The 26,747-nt window shown below is 42.9% G+C and overlaps 1 protein-coding gene across 8 annotated transcripts in view; it reads left to right on the forward strand.

The window, feature by feature from the left end:
• The window catches only part of WDFY3 (WD repeat and FYVE domain containing 3), a 176,677-nt gene that overhangs the window by 59,377 nt on the left and 90,553 nt on the right, over window positions 1–26,747 (forward strand). For all 8 annotated transcript variants that reach the window (XM_039350899.1, XM_039350896.1, XM_039350897.1 and 5 more), the window contains exons 3-11: window positions 7,779–7,902; window positions 10,485–10,594; window positions 11,959–12,120; window positions 15,336–15,528; window positions 20,795–20,981; window positions 23,389–23,555; window positions 24,279–24,746; window positions 25,284–25,385; window positions 26,148–26,341. In XM_039350899.1, the coding sequence (XP_039206833.1) occupies window positions 7,779–7,902; window positions 10,485–10,594; window positions 11,959–12,120; window positions 15,336–15,528; window positions 20,795–20,981; window positions 23,389–23,555; window positions 24,279–24,746; window positions 25,284–25,385; window positions 26,148–26,341 (1,707 nt within the window). The remainder of the gene's footprint in view (window positions 1–7,778; window positions 7,903–10,484; window positions 10,595–11,958; window positions 12,121–15,335; window positions 15,529–20,794; window positions 20,982–23,388; window positions 23,556–24,278; window positions 24,747–25,283; window positions 25,386–26,147; window positions 26,342–26,747) is intronic.

The following is a 26,747-nucleotide window of genomic DNA, read 5'->3' on the forward strand; positions in this document are numbered from 1 at the left end:
TGTAGAGTCCAAATGGATGGGTTCTATGACGGCCTTCCTGCCTGGCAGACTGGGTAAAAACTTCGGCCACACCCCTTCCTTTGGGCGTGACCCCAGTTTTGACTCAGTCTCGAAGCCTGGTACAAGTGCGAGAGGCAGCTCTCAGAACCAAACGAATTTAAACTCAAAGAAAACAGAAAAAAGGAATCCCCTCTCCTTCCCTTTGCAAGAGAAACTTCCTGGCAACGATTAGAACTGAGAGAGGCAGCCAGGATCGGCGGACTCGTGAGTGGGGCTAGCTGGGGAGGCTCGGAACGGGCCGGATCGCTCGCCCTTTCTTCCGGCCCGCCGAGCAGCTGTTTGGCGCGGGGGATCTCACCGGGTTGCGCGTAGCCCCCCGGGCCCTCCCAACAGCTGAGCAGCCTGGCCGAGGGAGCTGAGCGCCGCTCGGCGCGAAACAGCTGAGCCGCGCGGGAGGCGGCAAACCAGGTCGCCGCTCGGCTGCGATCAGCTGAGCGGCGCGATAGTCAACGCGGCAAGAGCAAAGCCGGCGCTGAATTTCCTTCTATCCAGAGGAAAGGCGCAGCCCCCTCATGACTAGAGGAGTCTTCCTGATTGCAAAAATCAGGATCCGCCATTGTTTTTGAACCTCGTGGATTCCCGGGCTTCCATTGGGAGGCGTGGCTTCTTCCCCATTCGCCATTTTGGAAATTGATCTTCCCGCCGTTTCCCCTTGGGGGCGGGGCCATCACCCGGACTCCATTTTCCGGCAAACAAAGGGTTTTTTTTCCCTTGCAAGGATCTGAGGTTACCCAAGGAAATTGAGACAGAGGAAGGAAGAGGGAAAGCAAAAAGAACCGTTCCCTATCGTGGTCTGTTGCCACAGCCACAGACTGGGGGAGAGAGAGAGAGATATAAACTGCACCTTGTCTGGACTAGGTGAGGAGGTGAGGAGGAATATTCTTCCCTAACTGTTCCTATAGTGGCCTTTAGTCACTGCCTGGCAGGATCTTCTGTCCAAAGAATCCTGTCTGTCCGGCCATTGTTTGTATAGGCAGAGGAGGGCACAGTCCCAAGCATCTGCCTCTGATCTGCGTACCTCATTCCCCCATCCCAGGCATTTCCTACTCGGGGTGTCTGGCACAATGGCAGACAATGTCTCGTATTCAGTCACACAGGTCCCTCAATTGTCCCCCTCACAGCAGCAGCGAAAACGCAGATCCTCTGAATCAGAGGTGGGGGGGAAGAAGAAAGCTAAAACAAAGCACCTTACTCAGAAGGGACAGTCTAAAACGGCTGAGCGAGAGGCTTTGAGGAGACATTTGGCTTTAGAAAGACAAATTAGCAGGGCACAGAGAACCAATGCCAATGGGACAAATTTGGTTTCCCCTGTCCCAGTGGCGGCACCCAGCACAGAACCTACTGCCGAGGAAGTGCTCAAGACTTGGTCTCCTCCTGGGGAAACTGAACAGTTAGATTCCTCCAATCCCTCCTCACCAGCTTCTTCTCCCTCACCCGACCACACTCCAGCGCCTCACCCCAGCGACAAAGCGCAGGAGAACATATGGTCGGCACAATTTCAGGCATTCATGCAGGATGCATTCTCCCAATTCATGGCTTCCAAAGGGCAAGTGGCCTTTCACACACCCCGTAAGGGACGAGCTAGGCCACCCCCTACCAACATCTCTGAATCTTCCTCTCAACTAGGAGAGGGTGACTCAGTAGATCTTGACATGTCAGACATGCCCCTATCGGAGGACGAGGAAACCGCACCTGAGCAGGAGACGAGCTCTGGCCTCTTTAACCCAGCGCTCCTAAAATCACTCCTGATAAAGGCAGTTTCCACAGTCAGCCTAACATCAGTACAGGATGAGAGGCCATCGACAAGCAAGGAGGCCAACCCTCTATTTGCCAAAAAGGTCCCACAGGACAAGTACATTCCATGTGCGGAGGTCTTCATGACCACGCTGGAGGAACAATGGTCCTCACTTGCAAGCCCACCGGCACCTAACAGCGCGGAGAGGAAGCTTTTCAACCTATCTCCCTCCTTCTCTAACATGTTAGAGGTTCCCACTGTAGATAACCCCTTGATCTCATTATTCTCTACCTCCGCGATTCCAGGAGACATGGCGGAGGTCTTGAAACCTGAGGAGAAGAAATTTGAACACTCCTTCCGGCGTTCCCACATGGCTGCAGCCTGGGCGGCCAGAGCAGCCACCTCATCATCATTCTTCGCGAGGGCCTGCATCATGTGGCTGAGGGAACTGCAGGGCACGGTGCCTCCAGACCAGGTCAGAGTACACCAGACATTGGCCAAACTCCTCGCGGCCTCTCAGTTCATGTCTGACGCTTCACTGTACGCAACAAAGTATGCGGCAAGATCCATTGCGGCCACAGTGGCCTCGCGTAGGCTACTGTGGCTCAAAAACTGGAAGACAGACCTGAGGTCCAAATGGCGTCTCTCGACGTCCAAATACAGTGGAGAGGCCCTATTTGGTTCCATTCTGGATCCACATGTCAGCGAAGGCAGAGACAAGAAAAAAATCCTAGTACATCCATCAAAGAAGTTAGACAGGAGAGGCAGTCAGGACTTCCGGAGGCAGGGCTCCCGCCCAGGAAGCCCCTGGGAATGGAGGCAGCCCTTTCGATCAGGGCAATCCTGGGACTGGCCCAGAGGCTCACGATCCTTCTACCCGAGACAGGATCGAACCCAGGATCGCCAAAGCCCGGGAGCCAGGGGCCAGTTCCAGTCCAGACGCCCATATAGAGGAGCGGGAGGCAGATCCTTTAAGCGTACCAAGTGACGCCAAACAGGATACACCCATCGGGGGTCGGTTAGGAAATTTCACCGAGGTCTGGGAACAGACCACCACCGACGCCTGGGTCCTGGAAACGATCAGGCATGGCCTGACCTTAGACTTCTGTTCTCCCCCTCCAAACCGGTTCATCAGATGTCCCATCTCCAGAAGAGTACACAAGACAAGGCTGATAACTTCGGCCATAGCTCACCTCCTGTCAATTCAAGCCATAGAGAAGGTACCAAAGGAAGAGGAAGGAAGAGGATTTTATTCTATCCTCTTCGTTATCCCAAAGACATCAGGAGGGTGGAGAGCAATCTTGGACCTGAAGGGCCTGAACTATTTCATAAAGTACAGGAGGTTCAAGATGCACTCCCTAAAGTCCATACTAGCCAGCGTCAGGGAAGACGATCTACTATCCTCAATAGATCTCACAGAGGCGTACCTACACATCCCCATCCACCCCAGCTACCGGAAATTCCTCAGATTTACCTACGCGGGGCGACATTACCAATACAGGGCATTACCCTTCGGACTGTCGTCAGCACCAAGGGTATTCACAAAGATCTTAGCTGTACTAGCGGCCCATCTCAGGTTGATCCCGGTTCGCGTCCAGTTTTATCTGGACGACATCTTGATCCAGTCCAGATCTCGGGAACAAGCAAGGGCAGATCTCAAGACCACAATCCGAACCCTACAGGGGCACGGATTCTCGGTCAATCTAAACAAGAGCCACCTCATTCCCTCAAGGAGACTGCAACACCTGGGCGCGGTGATAGACACGTCACAGTGCAGGGTATTCCTTTCCCAGGAGCGACTGATCAGCATATCCAAGCTAATCCACCAAGTTCAAAGGATCAGGAGAGTGCCCTTGCTACAACTCTCGAAGCTCCTGGGGAAGATGATATCTTGCATGGGCATCATTCCATGGGCAAGGCTCCACTCGAGGGAGTTGCAGTGGTTCCTCCTACCCTACCAGAGGAGGAACCTCAGCACCTCCAACAGGAGTGTGCTGGTACCAGCACAGGTGATGAAATCACTAAAATGGTGGCTATCCCCCACGACACTCAAGGGGAGCATATTCAGGGAACCGAACAGGGTCACACTCACGACAGACGCGAGCCTGTTCGGATGGGGAGCCCACCTGGGAACACAGATAGCACAGGGCCAGTGGGGACAGAAGGACCTGTCACACAGCATCAACTGGCTAGAGCTCCGGGCCATACACCTGGCCCTCCGCTATTTCTCACACCTAGTAACGAGGAGGCACGTCCTCGTACTAACAGACAACGTAGCAGCCAAGGCACATGTAAACAAGGAGGGAGGAACGAGATCAGTGGAACTAATGAAAGAAGCATTGGCTCTGGCTCGGTGGGCAGAAGCCAATGTGAGTTCCATCAGAGCGGAACACATCTCAGGGGAGACAAACACCCAGGCAGACTCCCTGAGCAGAGCCAAGGTGGACCAGTCGGAATGGCGTCTGGACCCGGCTCTCTTCGAGGAGATCTCCCGGAGGTTCGGACAACCGCACCTAGATCTATTTGCCAACCACAAGAACACACAACTCCCCAGGTTCTTCTCCAGATTCCCGTCCCCGGGATCGGAGGGAACGGATGCTCTCAGGTGCCGGTGGCCGGCGCAACTCCTGTACGCCTTCCCACCGCTGCCACTAATACCGGCAACCATACGCAAGATGATCGTGGAGGGCGCAGAAATGGTCTGCATTGCCCCTCACTGGCCACGGCGCCCGTGGTTTGCCGACCTCGTGGACCTTTCGATATCACCTCCGTGGAGGATTCCCCCGGACAGGGTAAAACTCAGTCAGGGCAAGCTCGTACACCCAGACCCCCAGTGGCTACATCTAGCCGCTTGGCATTTGAGCGGCAAAGCTTAACTAAACAATCTTATTCTGCAGGGGTGATATCGATCATACAGGCATCACGAAGAGCGTCCACTAATAGGATTTACGACGCTACATGGAAGGGATTTTGTAGGTGGTGCGCTTCGCTTCACCTAGACCCGACCGCAGTATCTATACCCAATATCCTAGATTACCTATTGGAGGGTCTTAATAAGGGCCTGTCAGTCAATACTATCCGCAGACAGATATCGGCCCTCTCAACTGTACTCTCCTGCGACAACTTAACTTCCCTAGCACAACATCCAGCGATTAATGCCTTTTTAAAAGGGGCATCTAACACAAAGCCCCCAGTCATACACAGGTACCCGTCCTGGAACCTGCCTAAGGTCCTTCTAGCCTTGACATCAGCACCCTTCGAACCTCTTGAAACATGCTCACTCCATCACCTATCACTGAAGGTAGCTTTCCTTGTGGCAATTACTTCAGCAAGGAGAATCTCAGAACTAGCAGCACTGTCAGTAAGGAAGGATCTGTGTACCTTTTTCAAAGACAGGGTCGTTCTTAGACCAGACCCGACCTTCATCCCGAAGGTAAATAGCATCTTTCACAGATCTCAGGAACTTACGCTTCCTGATTTCTGTCCAAGACCCAAACATAGGCTAGAACACAGATGGCACAAGCTAGACGTACGGAGAGCACTGTGTTTCTACGTGAAACGCACCTCGGCTTTCCGAAAGACTGAAGCATTATTTGTGTCCTTTCAACCATCAACTATGGGAAAGAAGGTATCTTCTTCCACCATAGGCAGGTGGATCAGAGCCTGCATAGCGCAGACCTACGTCTCACAGGATTTGCCAGCACCCACTCAGGTGACTGCCCACTCAACTCGGAGCGCAGCCACATCTGCGGCGTGGCTAACGCAAGCTCCGGTGGAAGAGATTTGCAGGGCCGCAACCTGGTCCTCACCTTCGGTTTTCATTCGACATTACCGTTTAGACTCCCTAGCAGCAGCAGACGTGGCTTTTGGCAGAAGAGTTCTTCAACAGGTCGTATCTGCTCAGAGTTCGGTAGCCTAGACATTCCCTCCCAGGGGGACATGAGGGCTTTGGTATGTCCCATCCATTTGGACTCTACAGTCATCCTGCTGGAGAAGGGGCGTTGTCTTACCTGAACGCCTTTTCTCAGCAGGATGATGTAGAGTCCAAGCCCACCCAGAGGATAGGTCTAGGCAGGGATATAATAAAGATATAATAAAGAGCTGCAATGTTAATTCCAACAAAGTTTCTCGCCTAAGTCAAAACTGGGGTCACGCCCAAAGGAAGGGGTGTGGCCGAAGTTTTTACCCAGTCTGCCAGGCAGGAAGGCCGTCATAGAACCCATCCATTTGGACTCTACATCATCCTGCTGAGAAAAGGCGTTCAGGTAAGACAACGCCCCATTTCTTGACAGTTAGAACAATTAATCAAGGGAACAACTTGCCTCCAGAAGTTGTAAATGCTCCAACACTGGAGGTTTTTAAGAGGAGATTGGATAACTGTTTGTCTGAAATGGTATAGGGTTTCCTGCCTATAGGGTTGGACTAGAAGACCTCCAAGGTCCCTTCCAACTTTGTTATTCTGTTATTCAGTGATATGCTTTTCTCAGAAATAGGGGATTTAAGCAATGGTGGGATTCATATATGTGAACAACTGGTTCTCTGTCTGGATGCCGCTTCCAGAAGTCCATTCTGGGCTTGGGCAACAAAAAAATTAGCTACCAGTTCTGCCAAAGTGGTGCGAACTGGCTGAATCCCACTACTGGATCTAAGGATAGGGAGTAATATTATAATACATGGCTAAGGTCGCCTTTGCTTGAGGAATTAAGAAAAACGAAAAAGAACCAGAAAGCCTTAATTGTTACAGAGAACTAATAGCAAAAAAGTCTGCTTCTCTCTTTGTTTACTTACAATTCTCAGATTTCCTCTCCTTTTACCCAAAACAATATTTAGAAATAGCTTAAAGGAAAGCTTTTATAGATGTGGCTATTTTTCATTTGGTCATTATTTATTTAATAATTCATTCAAATTTCAAGGTCACCTACTGTTTGATAACTCTTAAGCATCTTAAAATTAAAAAGGAAGGGAAAAATATAAAAAGTGACCAGAAGTAGTGACAGAAGAGGTTATTATAGTCTATAATACAGAACAAAGCACTAATTTTGTGTATTAACAAAATAGTAAGAATAGTACTGCAAGAATAGTATTTGCCCAATTTTGGAAAAATGAAAACCTACCATCAGACCAGATTATAATTTTGAAAATTCTAGATTGTGCAGAAATGGACAGATTAACGTTAGAGATGAAGGAGAAAGAAGATTCGATCTTCTATAAAACCTGGGGAAAATTTTATCAGTGGGTTGAAACACGTTAGAATAAGAAGAGATTTTAGAATTTTACTATATTAAGTATTAAGGTTGATGATTGGAAATAGTTGTTATGCTATTAACTGTTAATTATTTAAAGGAATATGAATCTTTTACTAAATGTCAGTTGTAACTATATCAATTTATTCTTATAAATGTTTAGTATTATATAAACAATAATACTTAATATGAAGACCCGGACGACAGCTTGTTCGTTGAATTACGTATTTACTGTAGTTATTCACACCCTGTCCCTTTTATCCCGATTTTCCTGTACCCGCACCGATCCTATCTTTTCCCTACCCGTATAAAATCTAATAAAATATGTTTAAAAAAACATTTAAGGGTTATATGTGTGACTATATTGGAACATAGCAAAAGAATTGTTCATTAGCAATAGCACAGAGATTTATATACCATTTCATAGTGCTTTACAGCTTTCTCTAAGCGGTTTACCAAGACCATATATTGGCCCCAACAATCTGGGTCCTCATTTTACCGACCTCAGAAGGGTGGAAGTCTGAGTCAACCTTGAGCTGGTCAGGATCGAACTCCTGGCAGTAAGCAGAGTCAGCCTGCAGTACTGCGTTCTAACCACTGCGCCATCACAGCTCATTAATTGGAATTTTTCAATAATAATGCTAAACCCTGTTGTTGAACTGCACGTTTTCCTGTTTATGTCAGATTAATTTGAATTCTGATTTATGCATGTTACTTAGCAATTTTTCATCTCTCTGCAGGTATTTGGAAATGCACCTCCAAGTACAATGATAGAAAAGTTTTCAGATCTCCTTCAGTTCACAACACAAGTATCACGATTAATGGTAACTGAAATTCGTCGGAGGGCTTCTAATAAGTCCACAGGTAAATGCTTGAATTTCCACTGTACCTCATTTTCTGTAGGTAAACTACAGCATATGGTAGGCTAAACAAGCCTTGAGATGCCAAGCTAAGCACTGTGAGAACTGGTTAGTAGCTGGATGGGAGACAACCGAGAACGTCCAGTTGTAGAGTGTAGACTGGCAAGCTTATTTTTTTTATTGCTATCAAGAAAATTGTGTGCCGAAGACCAACTAAACCCACGTGCTTTTTCCGTTGAGAACATCTCCATAAAAATTAGATGCATAGGTGATGTTTGCTTAACTTCACTGTTCTTTCTGGCAGACGGAATGGATGGATGTTTTCTGCTTCTTTATTCTACAGAGAGAAAAGCATACTAAGTTCACTGTGATCTTCCTGGAACAAGGAAGTGCCTTTGGTTCTCCCACAGATCATAGATTTATAAAAGACAAGGGTTGGCAGAGATATCAGAAATTACTTAGTCCAAATCCTCCCACTGCAAGAATCCACTATTACAGCATCCTGACAGATGGCTTAAAGACCTCCAGTGTAGGAAAGTCCCCCATCCCCTAAGGGAATCAATTCCATTCTTGTAAAGCTTGATCAAAAGGAAACTTTTTCAGATATCCCAAACAAAATGTGCTTTGTTTAAACTCTTTTGTTTCTGGTTCCATCTTCTGGAAAACCCAGATGATTCTGCCTCGTCTTCTGCCGGATAACTATATTATTTCTCCACAGTCTGTCTTTAAGCTAAACATAACCTGCACTTGCAGATATTCCGTGTAAGTTATTCCTTCCAGGCTGTGTCATTTTCATTTTGATGATAATAATAATAATAATAATAATAATAATAATAATAATAATAATAAGAAGAAGAAGAAGAAGAAGAAGAAGAAGAAGAAGAAGAAGAAGAAGAAGAAGAAGAAGAAGAAGAAGAAGAAGAAGAAGAAGAAGTAGTAGTAGTAGTAGTAGTAGTAGTAGTAGTAGTAGTAGTAGTAGTTGGAAGGGACCTTGGAGGTCATCTGGTCCAACCCCCTGCTCAGGCAGGAAACCCTATACCATTTCAGAGAAATGGCTGTCCAGTCTCTTCTTAAAAACTTCCAGTGTTGGAGCATTCACCACTTCTGGAGGCAGGTTGTTCCACTGGTTAATTGCTCTAACTGTCAGGAAGTTTCTCCTTAGTTCTAGGTTGCTTCTCTCCTTGATTAGTTTCCATCTGTTGCTTCTTGTCCTGCCTTCAGGCATCTTGGAGAATAGCTTGACTCCCTCTTTTTTGCGGCAGCCCCTGAGATATTGGAACACTGCTATCATGTCCCCCTTCGTCCTTCTCTTCATTAAACTAGACATATCCAATTCCAGCAGCCGATCCTTATATGCTTTAACCTCCAGTCCCCTAATCATCTTTGTTGCTCTTCTCTGTACTCTTTCTAGAGGCTCAACATCTTTTTTACATCATGGTGACCAAAACTGGAGGCAGTATTCCAAGTGTGGCCTCACCAAGGCATTGTAAAGTGGTATTAACACTTCACGTGATCTTGATTCTATCCCTCTGTTAATGCAGCCTAGCACTGTGTTGGCCTTTTTGGCATCTGCAGCAGATTGCTGGCTCATATTTAAGTGATTGTCCACTAGGACTCCGAGGTCCCTCTCACAGTTGCTCTCCACTAGACAGGCTCTTGTTTCTTAAATGTCCTTCCTAAAATGTAGTGCCAAGATAGCTGCAGTGTTCCAGTTATACAGTAGTCTTACCATGCCCAAGAATAATAAGAAAGAGCAATACAGATAATGCTCGACTTATGACTGGTGGTTTAACAACTGTTCAAAGTCATGGTGGCCTCAGAAAGGGAGCTTTATGGCTCCCTCATAAAGCACTTCCAGCCATCGTAAAATATCACATTATTTGCTCCCCGTGTGATCACGTGGCTGCATTTTGAGAACTACCCAGAAACATAGAAAACTGAGAACCGAAACAACTCTGTAAGTTGTTTGTTTTTGTTTTCTTATTTTTTATTTTTATTTCTTTTATTGCTTAATTTTTATATTTATTTCTTTATTTTTTAAATTTTTGTCGGATGATAGACATGGGCTTATCCCGAGCATGTTTAAACTCAGTTATTGATGATTATCAGTATTACACAGTATCTGCACTACCTTCCTTAACTGTAAACAAAAGATTTAGAATCGGCTATCTTGCGATGCTGCCCCAAGGATTATAGTATTAGTCCTTCCCTAACAGTCACAATTGACACTAGCAAGTCCATCACAAAGCAACACCTGACTGCTGCTTGTGATTTTACTGCTGACTTCTCCATCGATGCTTGATTGTCATAGACTGAGCTGTGGACTGTACAAGTGATGATCACATGACAAATCTTGGTTATGTATGTGACTGTGGAGATGCTGTGACAGTCTTAAGAGAGAGGACTGATCATAAAGTTACTTTTTTGGCACAGTCATAGCTTGGGTTGCTAAACGGGGAAGTCATTAAGTGAGAGCTACAATAGGTACTTTGTACATGACTGTGGGGAATTTTGACACAGTTAAATAAATGGAGATTGAGGGATTGTGTGGGTTGATTTTTCTTCTTTTTCTCCTCTGCGTTTTAGAAGCTGCGAGTCGTGCCATAGTCCAGTTTCTAGAAATCAATCAGAGTGAAGAAGCCAGCAGAGGCTGGATGTTGCTTACTACAATTAACCTGTTAGCTTCATCTGGACAGGTGAGTTCTTAATGAACAGCAAGTGGTACCCGTCAATAAATCTTTAAAGCATCTTATTTCTTAACTCGTGAATGCCTGACCTTTATATTGTAAAGTTAGCAGAACCTCCTGATTTGGATGAACATGCATAAATGCAAATTTGGGAATTGAGGGCTGGAGTGATTGAAATAATTGTATCTTATATGAAGCATCTGGAAAACTGTAATTTTTTACAATATAATTGTGAATTAAACCATTATACAATAATGGTTAAAAATAGTTTAAAAACTTGTAAATTATGCACTACAGCCACTTTAAAAAAAAATTTTTTTTTACAATACAGATAGCCCTTGACTTACAACAGCAATTAGAACCAGAATTTTCATTGCTAAGCAGTGCAGTTGTGGAGTGCAACTGCATCGCCTAGCCATTGCAATCTCTCAGTCCTGGTTGCCATCATTAACCAAATCCCTCAATCATTAGGCAAGGCAACTCCCTGACGTGTCAGTGAGGAAGCCAGCAGGAAATTGCAACTCTCAAACCAGCAGGCATATATATGGCTGCTGCTGGGTGAGGGAGAGAGGGAGAGAGAGGGGTTGCAGGAAAAGTGCGGTGAGGATTGGGAAGGGGTGCAAGGGGTGTGTGAGACATGCAGTGAGGGTTGGGAAAAAGGTGCAGGTTGGGGAGAGTACACAAACGGCTGGTGCATTGCTAGCACAAAAAGAGTTGGCGAAGATTGCACAGGTGGGGGAGATTTTACCCTAGCAACTTGCAGTCTTCCCTGCCGGCTTCCCCTTGACTTTTTGGGGAAGCCAGCAGGAAAAGTTGCAAACGACAGTTGCAGGATCACAGGCACTGCAGCTTGTCATAAATGCAAACTGGTTACCAAAGTGCCCTGATTGTTATCACATAACCCTAGGGATGCTGGGACAGCCAGAACTCGAAGGACAAGTTGTAACCACTTGCAAAAAAAAAAAAAAAACAACCCCATTGAAAATCACAGTTGTGTGACTGCAGGATATTGCAAATAACCATAAAGGCGAGCTGGTTGCCAAGCACCCCAGATACGTTCATGAGATTGTGGAGGTTGCAGACATTGTAACTTCAAAATTGGGTCATAAGTAGCTTTCGGAGGGATCCATCGTAACTTTGAATGATCATTAAGCAGTTGAGGACTATCTATAGTTGAGATCAATTAAGCTTGAAGTTTACCTAATCTACACAAAGGTTTTGAATGTTTATACATAATTAGAATGTTTTTGTTTTGTTTGGCAAACATGCAAAGGTGCAGGAATGTACAGTTAAATGATTTCTAATAGAGTGGAGTAAATGAAGAACAATTCCATCAGGTTTGCTTAAAAGTGTCTTTGCTGTTTCTTCCCCAGAAAACCGTGGACTGCATGACAACTATGTCAGTGCCTTCCACGCTTGTGAAATGTCTCTATCTGTTTTTTGACCTTCCACATGTGCCTGAGGTGGCTGGCGGAGCCCAGAATGAATTGCCTCTACCAGAGCGTAGAGCGCTGTTGCAGAAAGTATTTGTGCAGGTAAGTGCATGGCAGTAAGAGTACATTTTAAATGAAATTTCTTTACAAAGAGATTGGGTTGGAGGAGGGGCAGCTTTTAGAACATTTCCAGTGCTATAGCAACGCGTGTAAAATGACTTCCCTTCTAACCCCTACGGGTGGTACATGTCTGCCTCAGTTTCAGAGGGCTAAGCGTTTAAAGGTTCTTCACAGTATACATATATATCTTCCAAGCAAACTGGTCACTGAGAATAGAAACAACTCTAAGTATACAATGGCATATGAATGCTGTTTTATGATATAATTAAGCTAAAGGTGGCTAAATGATAATAATAATAATAATAATATAATAATAATATAATAATAATAATAATAATAATAATAATAATAATAATAATAATAATAATAATAATAATAATAATAATAATAGTGGCAGTGCCTGGAGACAGCAGAATAGACGAGAAAGAACTGGAGAAGATAACAAAATACAAAGACCTACAAATACAAATAGAAAGACTGTGGCAAAAGCAAGCAAGGGTAGTACCAATAGTAATAGGCTCCTTGGGTGCAATCCCAAAACAACTGGAGCACCACTTGAACACCATTGGCATTGACAAATTCGCTATTAGTCAATTGCAAAAGGCGGCCTTACTAGGAACTGCTTCCATCCTGCGACGATATCTGTAATACCATCAAACATCCACATCTGCCTATCCCAGGTCCTGGGTAAGGACTCGATAGGTAGACAAAATGCCAAATCCAGTCTGAACATCTGGCTCACTGTGCGATGATCCATAATAATAATAATAATATAATGTTGGAAGGGACCTTGGAGATCATCTAGTGCAACCCATTGCTCAGGCAGTCTCTTCTTAAAAACTTCCAATGTTCGAGCATTCACAGCTTCTGGAGGCAGGTTGTTCCACTGATTAATTGTTCTAACTGTCAGGAAATTTCTCCTTAGTTCTAGGTTGCTTCTTTCTTTGGTTAGTTTCCATCTGTTGCTCCTTGTCCTGCCTTCAGGTGCTTTGGAGAATAGCTTGGCTCCCTCTTCTTTGTGGCAGCCCCTGAGATATTGGAACACTGCTATCATGTCACCCCTCATCCTTCTCTTCATTAAACTAGATGTACCCAATTCCAGCAACTGTTCCTTATATGTTTTAGCCTCCAGTCTCAACATCTTTTTTACATCATGGTGACCAAAACTGGATGCAGTACTCCAAGTGTGGCCTTACCAAGGCATTGTAAAGTGGTATTAATACTTCATGTGATCTTGATTCTATCCTTCTGTTAATGCAGCCTAGCACTGTGTTGGCTTTTTTTGGCATATGCAGCAGACTGCTGGCTAATATTTAAGTGGTTGTCCACTAGGACTCTGAGATCCCTCTCACAGTTGCTACTATTGAGCAAGGTACCACCTATACTATACCTGTGTATTTGGCTTTTCTTTCCTAAAAATTAAATTAAATAAATTTGTTTAATAAAAAACTCCCTCCAAGGAATGATTCCCAGCTACCTATTTTGTTCACTGTTTATTTATTAATTAAATTAATCAATCTCATAATCTGGTTAATCTGGGTGGCTTACAACAGCATAAAAACAAGGGTAAATATTTTAAAACACTAAAAACATTTAAATGAATGGGTAAATTAGGAACCAGAAGATGAATGGATTGGGAATGGAATGTTCTTTAAATAGTAATAAATAGTTATAAATAGTCAGTACAGAAAACCTAATAACTGAATTGGGTGTGTCTAGTTTAATGAAAAGGACTAGGGGTAACATGATAGCAGTGTTCCAATGTCTAAAGCGCTGCCCTAAAGAAGAGGGGATCAATCTTTTTTTCCAAGATACCTAAAGACAGAACAAGGAGCAATGGATGGAAACTAATCAAAGAAAGAACCAACCTACAACTAAGGAGAAATTTTCTGACAGTGAGAACAATTAATCAGTGGAATAGCTTGCCTTCAGAAGTTGTGCATGCTCCAACACTGAAAGTTTTAAGACAGACATGTTAAACACAAGGCCCGCGGACCGGATGCGGCCCGCAAAGTGGTTTCATGTGGCCCGCGAAGCCATCCTGGAAACAGTGAGGGAACGGCCCCCGCTGCCTTGGCCCTGGCCCAGGCCAGCCGGGAACCAATGTACAATTTTGTGGTGGTCATCTGCTGAAACACATTCAGTCTCCCTCTGACTTTGCCCTGGTACCCATTATGAACAACCTGGCTAAGGAGAGCAAGCATAGCAGCAGCAGCCTTGAGGAGGAGGTAAGTGCAGCTGGGCAACCCCTTGGGGAAGTGGGGCTGGGCTTGGTGCCATGGGTGCTCGAGGGCCAGGCTGGGCATTTGACCTCTGCTGCCCAGGGCTCCGGGCAGCCCGTACCACCATCCAGGCCCCCCCCCCCTGCATGGCCTGAGAGGAACAGTGAGGCTCCTACATTGGACCATGCCTTGGCACTTGCCCTGGTCCCACCCCCTTCTGCCAGAGACCCTCAGATCTGTCCCACTCCTGCCCAGGCCCCCACAGACACCATTGACGCGAACAATGTAGAGCTGGCAATGCCCACCCAGTAGGCCACACCCACTCCCTCCACGCCCACCCAGTAGGCCACACCCACCCGCCCCCCCAAGGGCAAGTGCAATGCTGATGCGGCCCTCAATGAAATTGAGTTTGACACCCATTTTAAGAAGAGATAGACAGCCACTTGTCTAAAATGGTATAGTCCAGTGATGGCGAACCTTTTAGAGACCGAGTGCCCAAACTGCAACCCAAAACCCACTTATGCATCGTCAGGTGCTGGGTGGGCATGGCCCATTGGGTGGGCGTGGCCTATTGGGTGGGCATGGCTGCGGTAGTAACAGCAGACTGGATGGGACTAAAAAATTCAATCAATTCCAACTTCGCAAGATTTTGTTTTCTCGCGAGAAGTTGAAATTGACTGATTGATTGAACCTTTTTTTTTTTTTTGCACACAATGGCGGAGGCCTAAAGGGAAAAGGTTTTATAAAATCCAGCTGAAGGCCGAGGACTGGGGTGACGGTGCACGTGCCCACAGAGAGGGCTCTGAGTGCCGCCTCTGGCCCCCGTGCCATAGGTTCTCCACCACTGCTATAGTGTCTCCTGCTTGAGCAGGAGGTTAGACTAAAAGACCTTTAGGTCCCTTCCAACTCTTGTCATTCTTTTGTTTGTATGGGGTTCAGCCTTTTTCAAGTGCCTTTTGTTGCCTTATCTTTCAGATCTTAGTGAAGCTGTGCAGTTTTGTGTCTCCAGCAGAAGAGCTCGCCCAAAAGGATGACCTCCAGCTTCTTTTCAGTGCAATAACCTCATGGTGCCCTCCCTATAACCTGCCTTGGAGGAAGAGTGCGGGGGAAGTCCTGATGACCATATCACGTCACGGCCTTAGTGTCAACGTAGTGAAATACATTCACGGTTGGTGTTTCTTTTGTACAGCTAAGGAAATAGGTGGGATGAATACATAAAGGTGGAATTGCATTTGTTTTGAACATTTGCAGCAGGAGGAAAAGATTTCTATTTAATAGATAACACGTATGAATGACATTTTTTTCCCTTGTTCAATTGTCTCCGATTCTCAGGGACTTCTCAGAGAAATCCCTGCAGGTTTCTTGTCCAAGTTGTTCAAAAGTGGTTTGCCATTGCCACTTTCCTAGGGCTGAGAGAAAGTGACTGGCTCAAGGTTACCCAGCTGGCTTTCTGTGCCTACATTGGGGCTAAAACACCCGGTTTCTAGCCTGATGCTTTAACTATTACCCCATGGCTCTCGTTTGATTCTTTGTTCAAATCTATGTTCTCTAAAGCAGAGGTCCCCAACCTTTTGGGCACCAGGGACCAGTTCCATGGAGAGAGGTTCTTCCGTGGACCGGAGGGTGCGTGGTTTTGTGTGCTGCCTGCATCCCATGGATGGGGCTTTGCCTGTTTGTGCGGACCTGTTGCTGGCATGCTGCAGCTCGTAGTGGTCCACGGACCGGGGGTTGGGGACCCCTGCTCTAAAGGAATCGCTAGATCTGATATAGACATTATCCCTTAAATTATCCTTCCCATTGTTGTAAGAAGAACAGAGGGTTGAACAATGAAGGAGTATTTCCATGCAAGGTTGAGTTCCCTGCAAGAGATAGCCTGCTTGGGAGGCAACCTCTCGCCTTATTTTTCTTATTAACAAACAACTGGACCTGGGAAGAGTTGATTGTAGAGCATAAGGCGATATAGGTAGTCCTTGACTTACAACCATTTGTTTAGTGACTGTTTGAAGTTACAGCAGCAGTAAAAAAAAAGTGACTAATGACTGGTCACTTTGGACATTTGGCAACTGACATGTATTTACGACAATTGCACTGTCCTGGGGTCATGTGGCCATCATTGGTGGCCCTCATTTGTAACCTTCCCCTTTGGCTTCTGACAAGCAAAATCAATAGGGGAAGGCAATTCGCTTAATGATTACATGATTTATTTAACAGCTGCAGTGATCAAAAGAAATTTTGGGGTCAGTTGTGGTCGAGGAGTGTCTGTATTACATCTGATAAGATTGCTGGATCCAGCATTCTTTTCATCTGATCTCTGAATCCTACATTTGAACCTTTGACCATGAACTATTTTTTGGATATTTTTTTTTAAGCTAGTACTTTAGGCTCTGCTTTTAGCCTGCCCCTTCTAGTACCCATTCTTGAAATCTCATACTGGCCTGAATAGTATTTTAACTCCAGCAATTATCTGCAGCTGATACATTATCTCTCAAGTTTGGCAATGGTCTTTATGCTTTCATTCCCTAAATCTCCATTAGACAGAACAACTACAATTGACGGCTTGGCCTGTGCTTTATTGATAGATTATCTTGCTGTTGAAGCTGCTTAGACTGTGCTTGGTACCACCAATGTGGCTTTTGGTAGAATAAGAAGGGATTATCTTTTTGGTATTTGGTTAGGAGATTCCTTCATGCAAATAAGAGATTTGCCAATTTGGGGGGAATTGAGGTTGACACTATGCATTCTGTCAGCACAAATGTTGCCCAAAGGCTTCTGAACTGTTTCATCAATTATCTGGTGAGGAGTGAGGATGTATGCGCTGGTAGCCCTGTCACTCCACTCTCTGGATCAGGTCATTATTTTTTTGATTTGTCATCTCTTCATTTTCATTGAGAGAACAAATTTTATAGGAATAATGTTGGAGGCTGCATAATTAGTTCAGTCAGTAATAATCCATTAACTTCTGTAGAGTTGGGTTCACTGACACCAGTCCCAATACTGATGCTGCCAGCATCTGTGTCATTTATTCATTCATTCATTCATTCATTCATTTATGAGACTTATATACCGTTTTAAGTGCAAGCACTCTCTAAGCGGTGTACACCAGTAAGCAATGTATATATATATTTACATTGCCCCCAACAATCTGGGTCCTCATTTTACCTACCCCGGAAGGATGGAAGGCTGAGTCAACCTTGAGCCGGTGAGATTTGAACCGCTGACCTACTGAACACAGTCAGCTAAAGTGGCCTGCAGTACTGCACTCTAACTGCTGCGCCACCTCGGCTCATCATCCCAAGATACTAGAATAACTTGCATAGAGTTTTTAAGGTCTATCACCTGTTTCGTAATTGTTACATATAACACAATCTGTCATCAGACAGTAGAAGGAAGCCTCTCAGAAGATGGATTCCATTCATTATGCTAGGCCTACAAGGGTATAGGGCAGTGACTACAATGGTTCTGTAAGTGGCCTGTGCATAGTAGACACACTTCTCTAATCTTCCCACTCAGTGGAACAGATGGAAACCAGGAACATGGTTTTCTGTTCTGATGTACTGCTGATGGAGCAGGCCACAACATATCAATTGAGTGTTACCATTTCCTCCTTACTACTGTATGGATCCGTACTTCAGAAATGGTTCTCCTGTAGCCTGATGTTTTTTAGGTGAAGTGGTAATTAAAATCTTTTCCACACTCAGGAGTATATTACGCTGCAGATTTTGGACCAGGGCAGATCATGGAATGTGCTTTCTGAAGGATATATCTTTCTTCTGTGGCTCCCCACATGTCTATTGTCTATCCCCAAAGATCCATTGGGATGGATCATGAGTCACCTTAATTGTTTAATGATGGCCATACCAGCCATAATTTTTTTGTTTTATATCTTGTACTGACAGTGCTATTATCACCTCCTGATAAAAATGACCCTCCTTATAAGTACATCCACCATCTGAACCTTCAATCTCTTTGGGTGACAGCAGCATAAAAGAGTAACTTGAGCTGATGACAGGTGTTTTTAGCATAAGTCTCCAGAGCAACAAGAAACCAGGGACATGGAAGTGCATTAAAGTGAGGTGGCAACTTTTATTACTGTTTTTTGCTCCCAGAGAATAAACTTCGCCATTTCATATGTGAATGCCTACATTCATTGTTCCATTACAGAGGGTTAGCATTCTCCATTCTGAAAATATGCCTTACTGCTATTTTAGGTGGGGGTTTTTTTTTCCCCATTTCCAGATAGGCACTTGTTTTCCCTCACCACCTTACAAGGCAATTTCAGAAAGCTCACAGTAATCTATATCCCCTCAACCACCGACTGTTCCTTCCTGCAGATTTGTCTGCATTAATGAGCAAATCCATTGAGCCTTAGCAAAATTGGACCCGTGCCTGTAGACCATGAAATTTGGCTGTTGCCCTAGCTCAATTATGCTGGCGAACCCCACCATTTACAGTTTTTCTCTCAGAGATAAGGTGATGATTTTCAGTCAGATCAATTTCCCTTGAAAGCCATTTTTAATTTTTTTTTATTTTAACGTTGCCAACATTCGTCCCTGCTTCAGTGAATCGTTTAGTGCACTGCTCTGCACTGTCTGGGTGTTTCAAAAGCTCTGGCCTGTTATGGGATCACAGCACACTTCTTTCTGAAAAGATAGCAACTATTGGAATGTTACACTCTTTGAAGGAAACGTTTCCCAGCTTTGCAGCAGAGAATTGCCTACATATTGGATCACAGAGATAATTCATTTCACATGAATTAATGAAACGACCAACGCTCTTTATGTGTGTGCACTTCAGTTCAGGCTGGGCCAACATAAGTTGCATCTTTTCAAGGGATATCACTTTTGTCGTTTGTTGAGCTAGTCTCCACCATTAATTTTTGACACTATACTTGGATGCCAGTGTTACATTCGGTTGGATAATATTATCACTAAGCCAGGCTGTAAGTATGGTATAATTATTACTCATGGTTGTGTGCTATTACTTATATCTGCGTGGCATTAAGATCACAGTGAAGGACATGTTTTTTCTGTAGCTGCAGTTCAGATCAGTACTGCAATACAGTTCAGCTGCTTGCACACAGGTTCAAAGACCTTTAGTATAAATGCAGAGACAGTTTTTCAGAAAACGATCAGTCAATAGGAGTGCTGATTTACCACCAGCTTACCAAGAACCTACCGTTGCCCCCGAAAGTAAGGCCCTAGCTTGATTTTGGGGGGGTGCTGGGACTAATATAAGCCCTATCCCAAAAATAAGGTCTAGTTTTGGGGCGAGACACACACCTAAAAATCAAGTTAGGGTGGGGGTGGGGGTGTGGAGCTGCTCCACCCACCCCACATTCACTTCCCTTGTAGCCAGGCCTCTCCTTGCTGGCCCACTTCTTCTGAAGCCTCTTCTGCAGCCAGGCCTGCATTTCTCAGTCACAGGGCTTTCCGGAAGGCCTGTGCAGCCAAGAACTGAGCTATGGATTCAATCCATAGCTCAGTTCTGCAAGATCTCAGCAGCCGAGCATCAAGCTATGGATTGAATCCATAACTCGGTACTCGGCTGCTTAGGCCTTCTGGAAAGGCCTGACTGCAAAATGAAGCCCCAAATGCAGCTGCAGACCTTCGGCCCCAGAAGAAGTGGACCGGCTGGGTGGGGCTGTTGGTGCCGGAAGTAAGGTAAGGCCTACCCTGAAAATAAGACCTTGTGCCTCTTTTGGAGGCAGAAAAAAATAAGACCGGGTCTTATTTTTGAGGAAACATGGTAGGAGGCGAGGGCTTGGCAGCACAAGGAAACAACAGCCAATGCCAGCTACTAACACCCCAATCAACCACTAAAAAGCCCCACATAACCAGGCATCATTTAAGTATCACACATAGACTAGCTGAAAGCACACACGCCTAGAGAGAAATTCCCTAAGGGTGGGCTCCAGAACGAGTCTGAAAGCTCAGAAGACTAAACCTCTGGTCCTAGTGACAGACCAGATTGCATCCTACAGGAAACAACTTGTTATATCTGATTGTGGAAATGAAGGAGATGGTTGCGCAATTGCCCTTAGTAAACAGTAAAGTTTTCAAATTCATATTTGAACCTGTACAGATGTCCCAATTTGTAACATAACTATGCTGCAAATATTTAGATATCCACTGGATGGCAGCAAGGAGGATTTTTTTTCTGCCATCTGCTGGCCACATTGATTTTTGTAATCCAGATATGAGTGACTTATGTCTTGCTTCTTCCATAGCATTCTAAAATGAGGAAATTATGTGAATTATGCAGCATCTGTGTTTCCTTCCGTATATATGGGAAGTAACCATAATTGATTATATTTATTTGTATATCACTTAATTTGAAATCTGTTACTATTCACTTTATAGTGAATCCTTGAGCATTCCCAAGAATGCACAACATTTACAATTTGGAATCATGTTTTTTCTTTAATATGTTTTCAGAAAAGGAATGCCTGTCAACGTGTGTTCAGAACATGCAGCAATCCGATGACCTTTCTCCATTAGAAATAGTTGAAATGTTTGCTGGGCTATCCTGTTTCCTCAAAGACTCCAGTGATGTCTCTCAAACGCTGCTAGATGATTTTAGGATATGGCAAGGATATAATTTTCTTTTTGATCTTTTACTCAGGTATGCAGATCATGTTTGCAAGTTTATCTTCTTGTTTAAATGAGGCACTTTATCGTATAAATATTATAAATAAAATACTCTGAATATGCAAGCGAAAAATTGAAGCTTCTTATTGGCTATATTAAAAGACTGTTTTAGCTTCTAGTTCTAATTCAGTTAGAACTTTCTAATAGAACGTTCTACCGTCATTTTTTTTTTCATACAGAGTAATTTTGACATTGCTTCTGTCTTATAAATAATACTGGAAATAGTCTCTTACTATTAGATTTAGGACTTGGGTTGATAATGTGATCTCTGATCTACAGAGTTTACTTCTGAAGGGGTGTTTACATTAATCTTTCAAACATATTAAGAAATAAAATTAATTGTCACTTACTTGCCCCTTTCCTTATCAGAAAGAGCTTGGCCTTTTTCTTTATACCAAACTTTTTCTAACTTAGTTTGCAAAATTTTAACTGAAGTTATGTCTTTATTTTGACGTTAGAATAGATGGGTTATCATCAGGTTTTTCATTAAGAAATGTTTTCATTGATAGAGGGAAGGATGAAGTGGGAGAATTTATGAAAGGATAGTTAAACAAGCACATTGTCTGACTTTCCAATCAAACTTAATTGTCCTTCAGCTAGTTTGAATTTAGAAGGCCTAATTTGAAAGCTTAATCTGAAATAAAGGATTGATAATAATCCATAAACTAATCTAGATTGTTTGACTGGTGAACCAATTTCAGTTCCCTTCTTTGCTAGGAACATTTACGTGGTCCAGGAACCAGCATTTATTTATTTGACTTATTTGAGAATATCAGAATCCATCTGATACGTTAGAGTTATCTATCACGCTTTTGTTTTTAAGTATTTACCTTATCATTCTAAGAGTTCTCAAATTCTGCAATATGGGATGGCCCTAACTGATAAAGTAATCGGTGCAACCACTCCCCAGTAATAAATAAACCAAATTGTTTCAATATGATTATGGTTGAAGAAATACATATAATGCTAAATATTAACCATTTAAATCTATAAATCCAGAGAAGGAGGAGGACCAGAACTGCTCATTGTGGGTTTGTGCAGGCAGAATGGGAGCATTGCCAAAACTCACTCATCAGTTTATGGTAGTCTTAGGCTGGCATGGCTGTAAATCTAAGCTCTCCAGATTCTCAACCCCTTTTTCTAGAATTGGCTTATTCAGCAGTAGACTCTCAATCATGACTCAGCCACTGTAGATACTGTATTGCAGTGAAGAAGTAAACCGACTACAACCAATCTACTTATTACTGCAGTATACACTAAGCCTTTGTATATACGGGTGCTTCAGGCTTTTGGCGTTTTTATCCTGCCTTTCCAAGTTAATGGATATTTGGACTTTGTCTTCAGGGTCAAAGAAGGCAAGGGGGATTTGTTGTTGCAACAGCTTTAGCTAGTCCAGGGGTAGGCAACCTTGGCTCTTTTATGACTCATGGACTTCAACTCCCAGAATTCCTGAGGCAGAATGGCTCAGCTTGGAAATCTCTCCCTTTCCCCTCAGCATGGCTGGCTCAGGAATTCTGGGAGTTGAAGTCCACGAGTCATAAAAGAGCCAAGGTTGCCTACCCCTGAGCTAGTCTGTGAATTGCTGATCCCTGATATGCCAGCTTCATTCCTAACAGCCTGTGTTATATCCAAATTCCTCTTGTTTCCTATTTAACTTAATGCCTATCTATATATCCCCCCAAGCAATTTGTGGGCTTTTTAAAATGAGAAGTAGCTCCTTCTTTGTATCACAACACTGCCATCTAACAAGATGAGATAATTTTATGGTTTCAGTAGTAACTCCAGTCCTCCACACTGGTAGAATACATTAATGAAAAACCTGATGAAGTTAATTTGTAAATTCTTGTGAATCAATTCCACTATTTGTCCAAAGAGGATTCCCTCAATCTCTGATGATACAGGGGCAGTTTTCATTGCACGTGTAGTGTTTATGCTTGTGAAATAAATACGGATATTTGCTACATGCATTAAATCTGAAGTTTTTTGAATAGGAAGTTACATTTAATTTAAAAGAACATAGAGGGATAGGAAGAGAAATTACTTAAACATGGATGGTATTACGGAGTATGTAGCCCACATTATCTATCTCTTTTCCTCCCATATTCACTCAATTAACATTTTGCTTAGAAAATTTCATTTAGGAGAGCATGTAGACCTAACCAAAGTTTCTGAGACAGATCCATGGTGTAGATCTGTTAAAATTGCCTTAATGTTTTTAAAAGGTTCCTGTTTCACTGAGCCCTGAACTTTAACTTTGGAATGATGCAAAATAAAATTGTATTTGAAATCAACTGGTTTATTAATTTATTGCAATATTCCAGATTTCAATCTAGAGAAATCCATTGGTTTTTGTTCAGTAAATGTATGTGTTTTTCCTGAAGGTTAGAACAAGCAAAAGAGGCAGAATCCAAGGATGCTTTGAAGGATTTAGTTAACCTGATAACCTCATTAACAACATATGGTGTCAATGAATTAAAACCAGCTGGTGTTACTACAGGGGCACCTTTCTTACTGCCCGGATTTGCAGTTCCACAACCTGCAGGCAAAGGTACTGCCATTCTTTTTCATCTTATACATACAGAATAACAATATATTGCCCTGGATTTTTATATAGTTTCATTAAAAAAATATGTCTTAAGATTCTTAATCACATGCTTAAATAGACCCAGAATAATGTATTCCTTATCCATGACAATATTCCTTAGAATGTGCTAGAACCACCAGTTACTTAAATTATGCAATTGTTTTGAATGATTGCTCAGAATTTTTAGAGCTTTACATTAAATTATTTAAACATTTAAAGTATTTCAATTATACTTACATTAAAATATGATATTTGATGTATATAAATAGTCCTTGACTTTAGACCATTTGTTCAGCAATCGTTTGCTGAACAAATTTACAGCGGCACCAAACAAATGGGGAGTTTCAGCCATTCCAACGCTCTCCCATGATTAATCCCAATCTGAGTGCTTGGCAACCCTACAGCATTTCTCACTAGTTGCTTAGCACCCTATAATCACATAATCGCCATTCGCAACCTTTCTTGCTGGCTTCCCCAGAAGGTCATTGGGGAAGCTGACAGGGAACGTCCCAGGTTGCTGGGGTAAGCCTCCCCCAGCCCCTTTGCATTCACACCATTTTGGCCACTCGTACACCCTTCCCAACCCTCCGCACACCTCCTTCGCATCCATTGCAGATTCCAGTCCTGCTTGCTTTGAAGAAGGCTAATAGAATATATATGCTTACTCTCTCTTTTTCTCTCTTGTAGGCCATAATGTGAGGAACATCCAGGCCTTCTCAGTCCTACAGAATGCTTTTCTTAAAGCAAAAACCAGCTATCTTGCACAAATTATTCTTGATGCCATTTTGAATATATACATTGCAGATAACGCCAACTATTTCATCCTGGAATCCCAGCACACTTTGTCTCAATTTGCGGAGAAAATTTCAAAGCTTCCGGAAGTGCAGACAAAATACTTTGAGATGCTTGAATTTGTTGTCTTTAGCTTGAATTACATACCATGCAAAGAACTGATCAGCGTCAGCATCCTCTTAAAATCCAGCACCTCCTATTCTTGTAGCATTATTGCAACAAAGACTCTGCTTAAGTTCACGCGGCATGACTACATTTTTAAGGACGTTTTCAGGGAGGTGGGACTTCTGGAAGTGATGGTGAATCTTCTGCACAAGTACGCTGCTCTTCTGAAAGATCCTACACAAGCCCTGAATGATCAAGGTAGATTCCATCCCCCGCTTTTCCCCCTTTCTTTAAAATCTACTTTCAGTTGGATTTTTTTTAAAAAAAAAACACACACACCTTGTTTTTGATTTTGTTGTATTAATGAAGATGCAAATTATAAATACTATATATGGCTATTTTGGCATAAAACGTGCCCCAAAGAAAATTTTGAACCTTCTCATCTACTGTCAAATGCTTATATGTGAAATATAATATTGATGCGTTATGGCCACACTATAAATCGTGTATACTTGTCCAACAATATTATATTTTATACAACAGTGTGAAGCTGCAATAAATCAGTGTTCAAAAGCTGAGTGCTACACCAATGCTCATTTTCATAGCAATTTTACATAAAGTACCATATATAAAGTGGCAGTGACACTCAGAATAAAGTACCATATATAAAGTGGCAGTGACACTCCTAATAGAATCGAAGAAATGCATTTGCATGTGTGTAACTGAATGATATGAATGTATGTTGTGAAGGGTAAGCATATTCTTCTGCTATAGCTTCTTAAAATTGTTTTGTAGGAGAATCAAAAAATAACAGTTCACTTGAAGACCAAAAACAACTTGCTTTGCTGGTTATGGAGACCTTGACAGTGCTTCTCCAAGGATCAAACACAAATGCAGGTATTTGACAAATGACTGGTTGAAAAAAATTAGCAATAACTCTTAGGCAATGATGTTTGTTCTTGAAATGTGTTTAATTTTGTCCTGGACTTCATATTTGTGTGGTTTTTGAGATGTGAAATGTACCAATTGTTTGAAGGGAAATGGTGTATTAATAGCAGAATTCTATTTCATTTGGAATTTTTAGTATTTCTAGAGCATTAGCTTCTAGAGCATTAGTTATTCTACCCAATTTTCTATCGTGTGTAGATTTAATATGCATTCTCTCCACTTATCCACACCAAGCCTGTATCTCATTCCAGTTTGATTAGGAATTATTGATTAACATTGTTTGAGTTTGGTTTTTGAGCTAGGCATATTTTGTCATGCCAACCAGCCCAAGCTTAGCTGCTAATTTACTAATGAGACTGTCATGAGGAATTTAATCAAATACTTCCTTAAAGTCAAGATATATTATGTGTGCAACATTCCCTCAATCTATTAAAGTTACCCAATCAGAAAAATAAGATTCATTAGACAAGAGTTGTTTTTCCTATAGACCCATAAGTGTAAATAACTGATTAATAAAATACATAGTTTTTGCCACAGTTGCAATCTCTTTGAAGTTTATGATCTTTGGAAAAGCTGCTGTTCCTGATTTGGAATGTTTACTGGCATTTTTGAGTTGACAGCCATTATAGATAATTATGCTAGTTAATAGTCCAGTTGATAGTGTCTTTGAATTGCCTTAGTGGTATTCCTTTTCACTTGTTTCCATTATAGGCATATTCAGGGAGTTTGGAGGAGCAAGGTGTGTACATAACATCGTAAAATATCCACAGTGTAGGCAGCAAGCACTGATGATAATCCAGCAGCTGGTGTTGTCACCAAGTGGTGATGATGACATGGGGACACTCTTAGGATTGATGCACTCCGCTCCCCCCACAGAATTGCAGCTGAAGACTGATATATTAAGAGTAAGTACACAATTCTTATTTTCTTTCACTATTTCATGAAAGTAATCTTTTCTGTCACAATAATCAAATATAATTATGAAGCTTTTTATTCTGAAAACTAATTGAAAGTTTTAAAATCTGTTATTCCAATGTATGTGTGTGCGTATTATGAAAGTTGTCATTTAATGATCCAAATAACAAATGCAGCTGAAGAAATAAAATTTTTAGACATTCTTGAAGTAAAAAAAGATCACGTTTGCATAATAAATATGAGAAAGATAGTTGAGTTGAGTTTAATGAATGCTCTAGAACAGGGGTTCTCAACCTTGGCAACTTTAAGACTTGTGGACTTCAACTCCCAGAATTCCTCAGCCAGCTTTGCTGCTCTAAACCCCTGCTCTAAAACTAGCATAGAAGACTTGGTTCA

This window comes from Crotalus tigris, unplaced genomic scaffold (genome assembly GCF_016545835.1).
Source record: "Crotalus tigris isolate CLP2741 ecotype Arizona unplaced genomic scaffold, ASM1654583v1 scf7180000018362.849699, whole genome shotgun sequence".
NCBI lineage: Eukaryota > Metazoa > Chordata > Lepidosauria > Squamata > Viperidae > Crotalus > Crotalus tigris.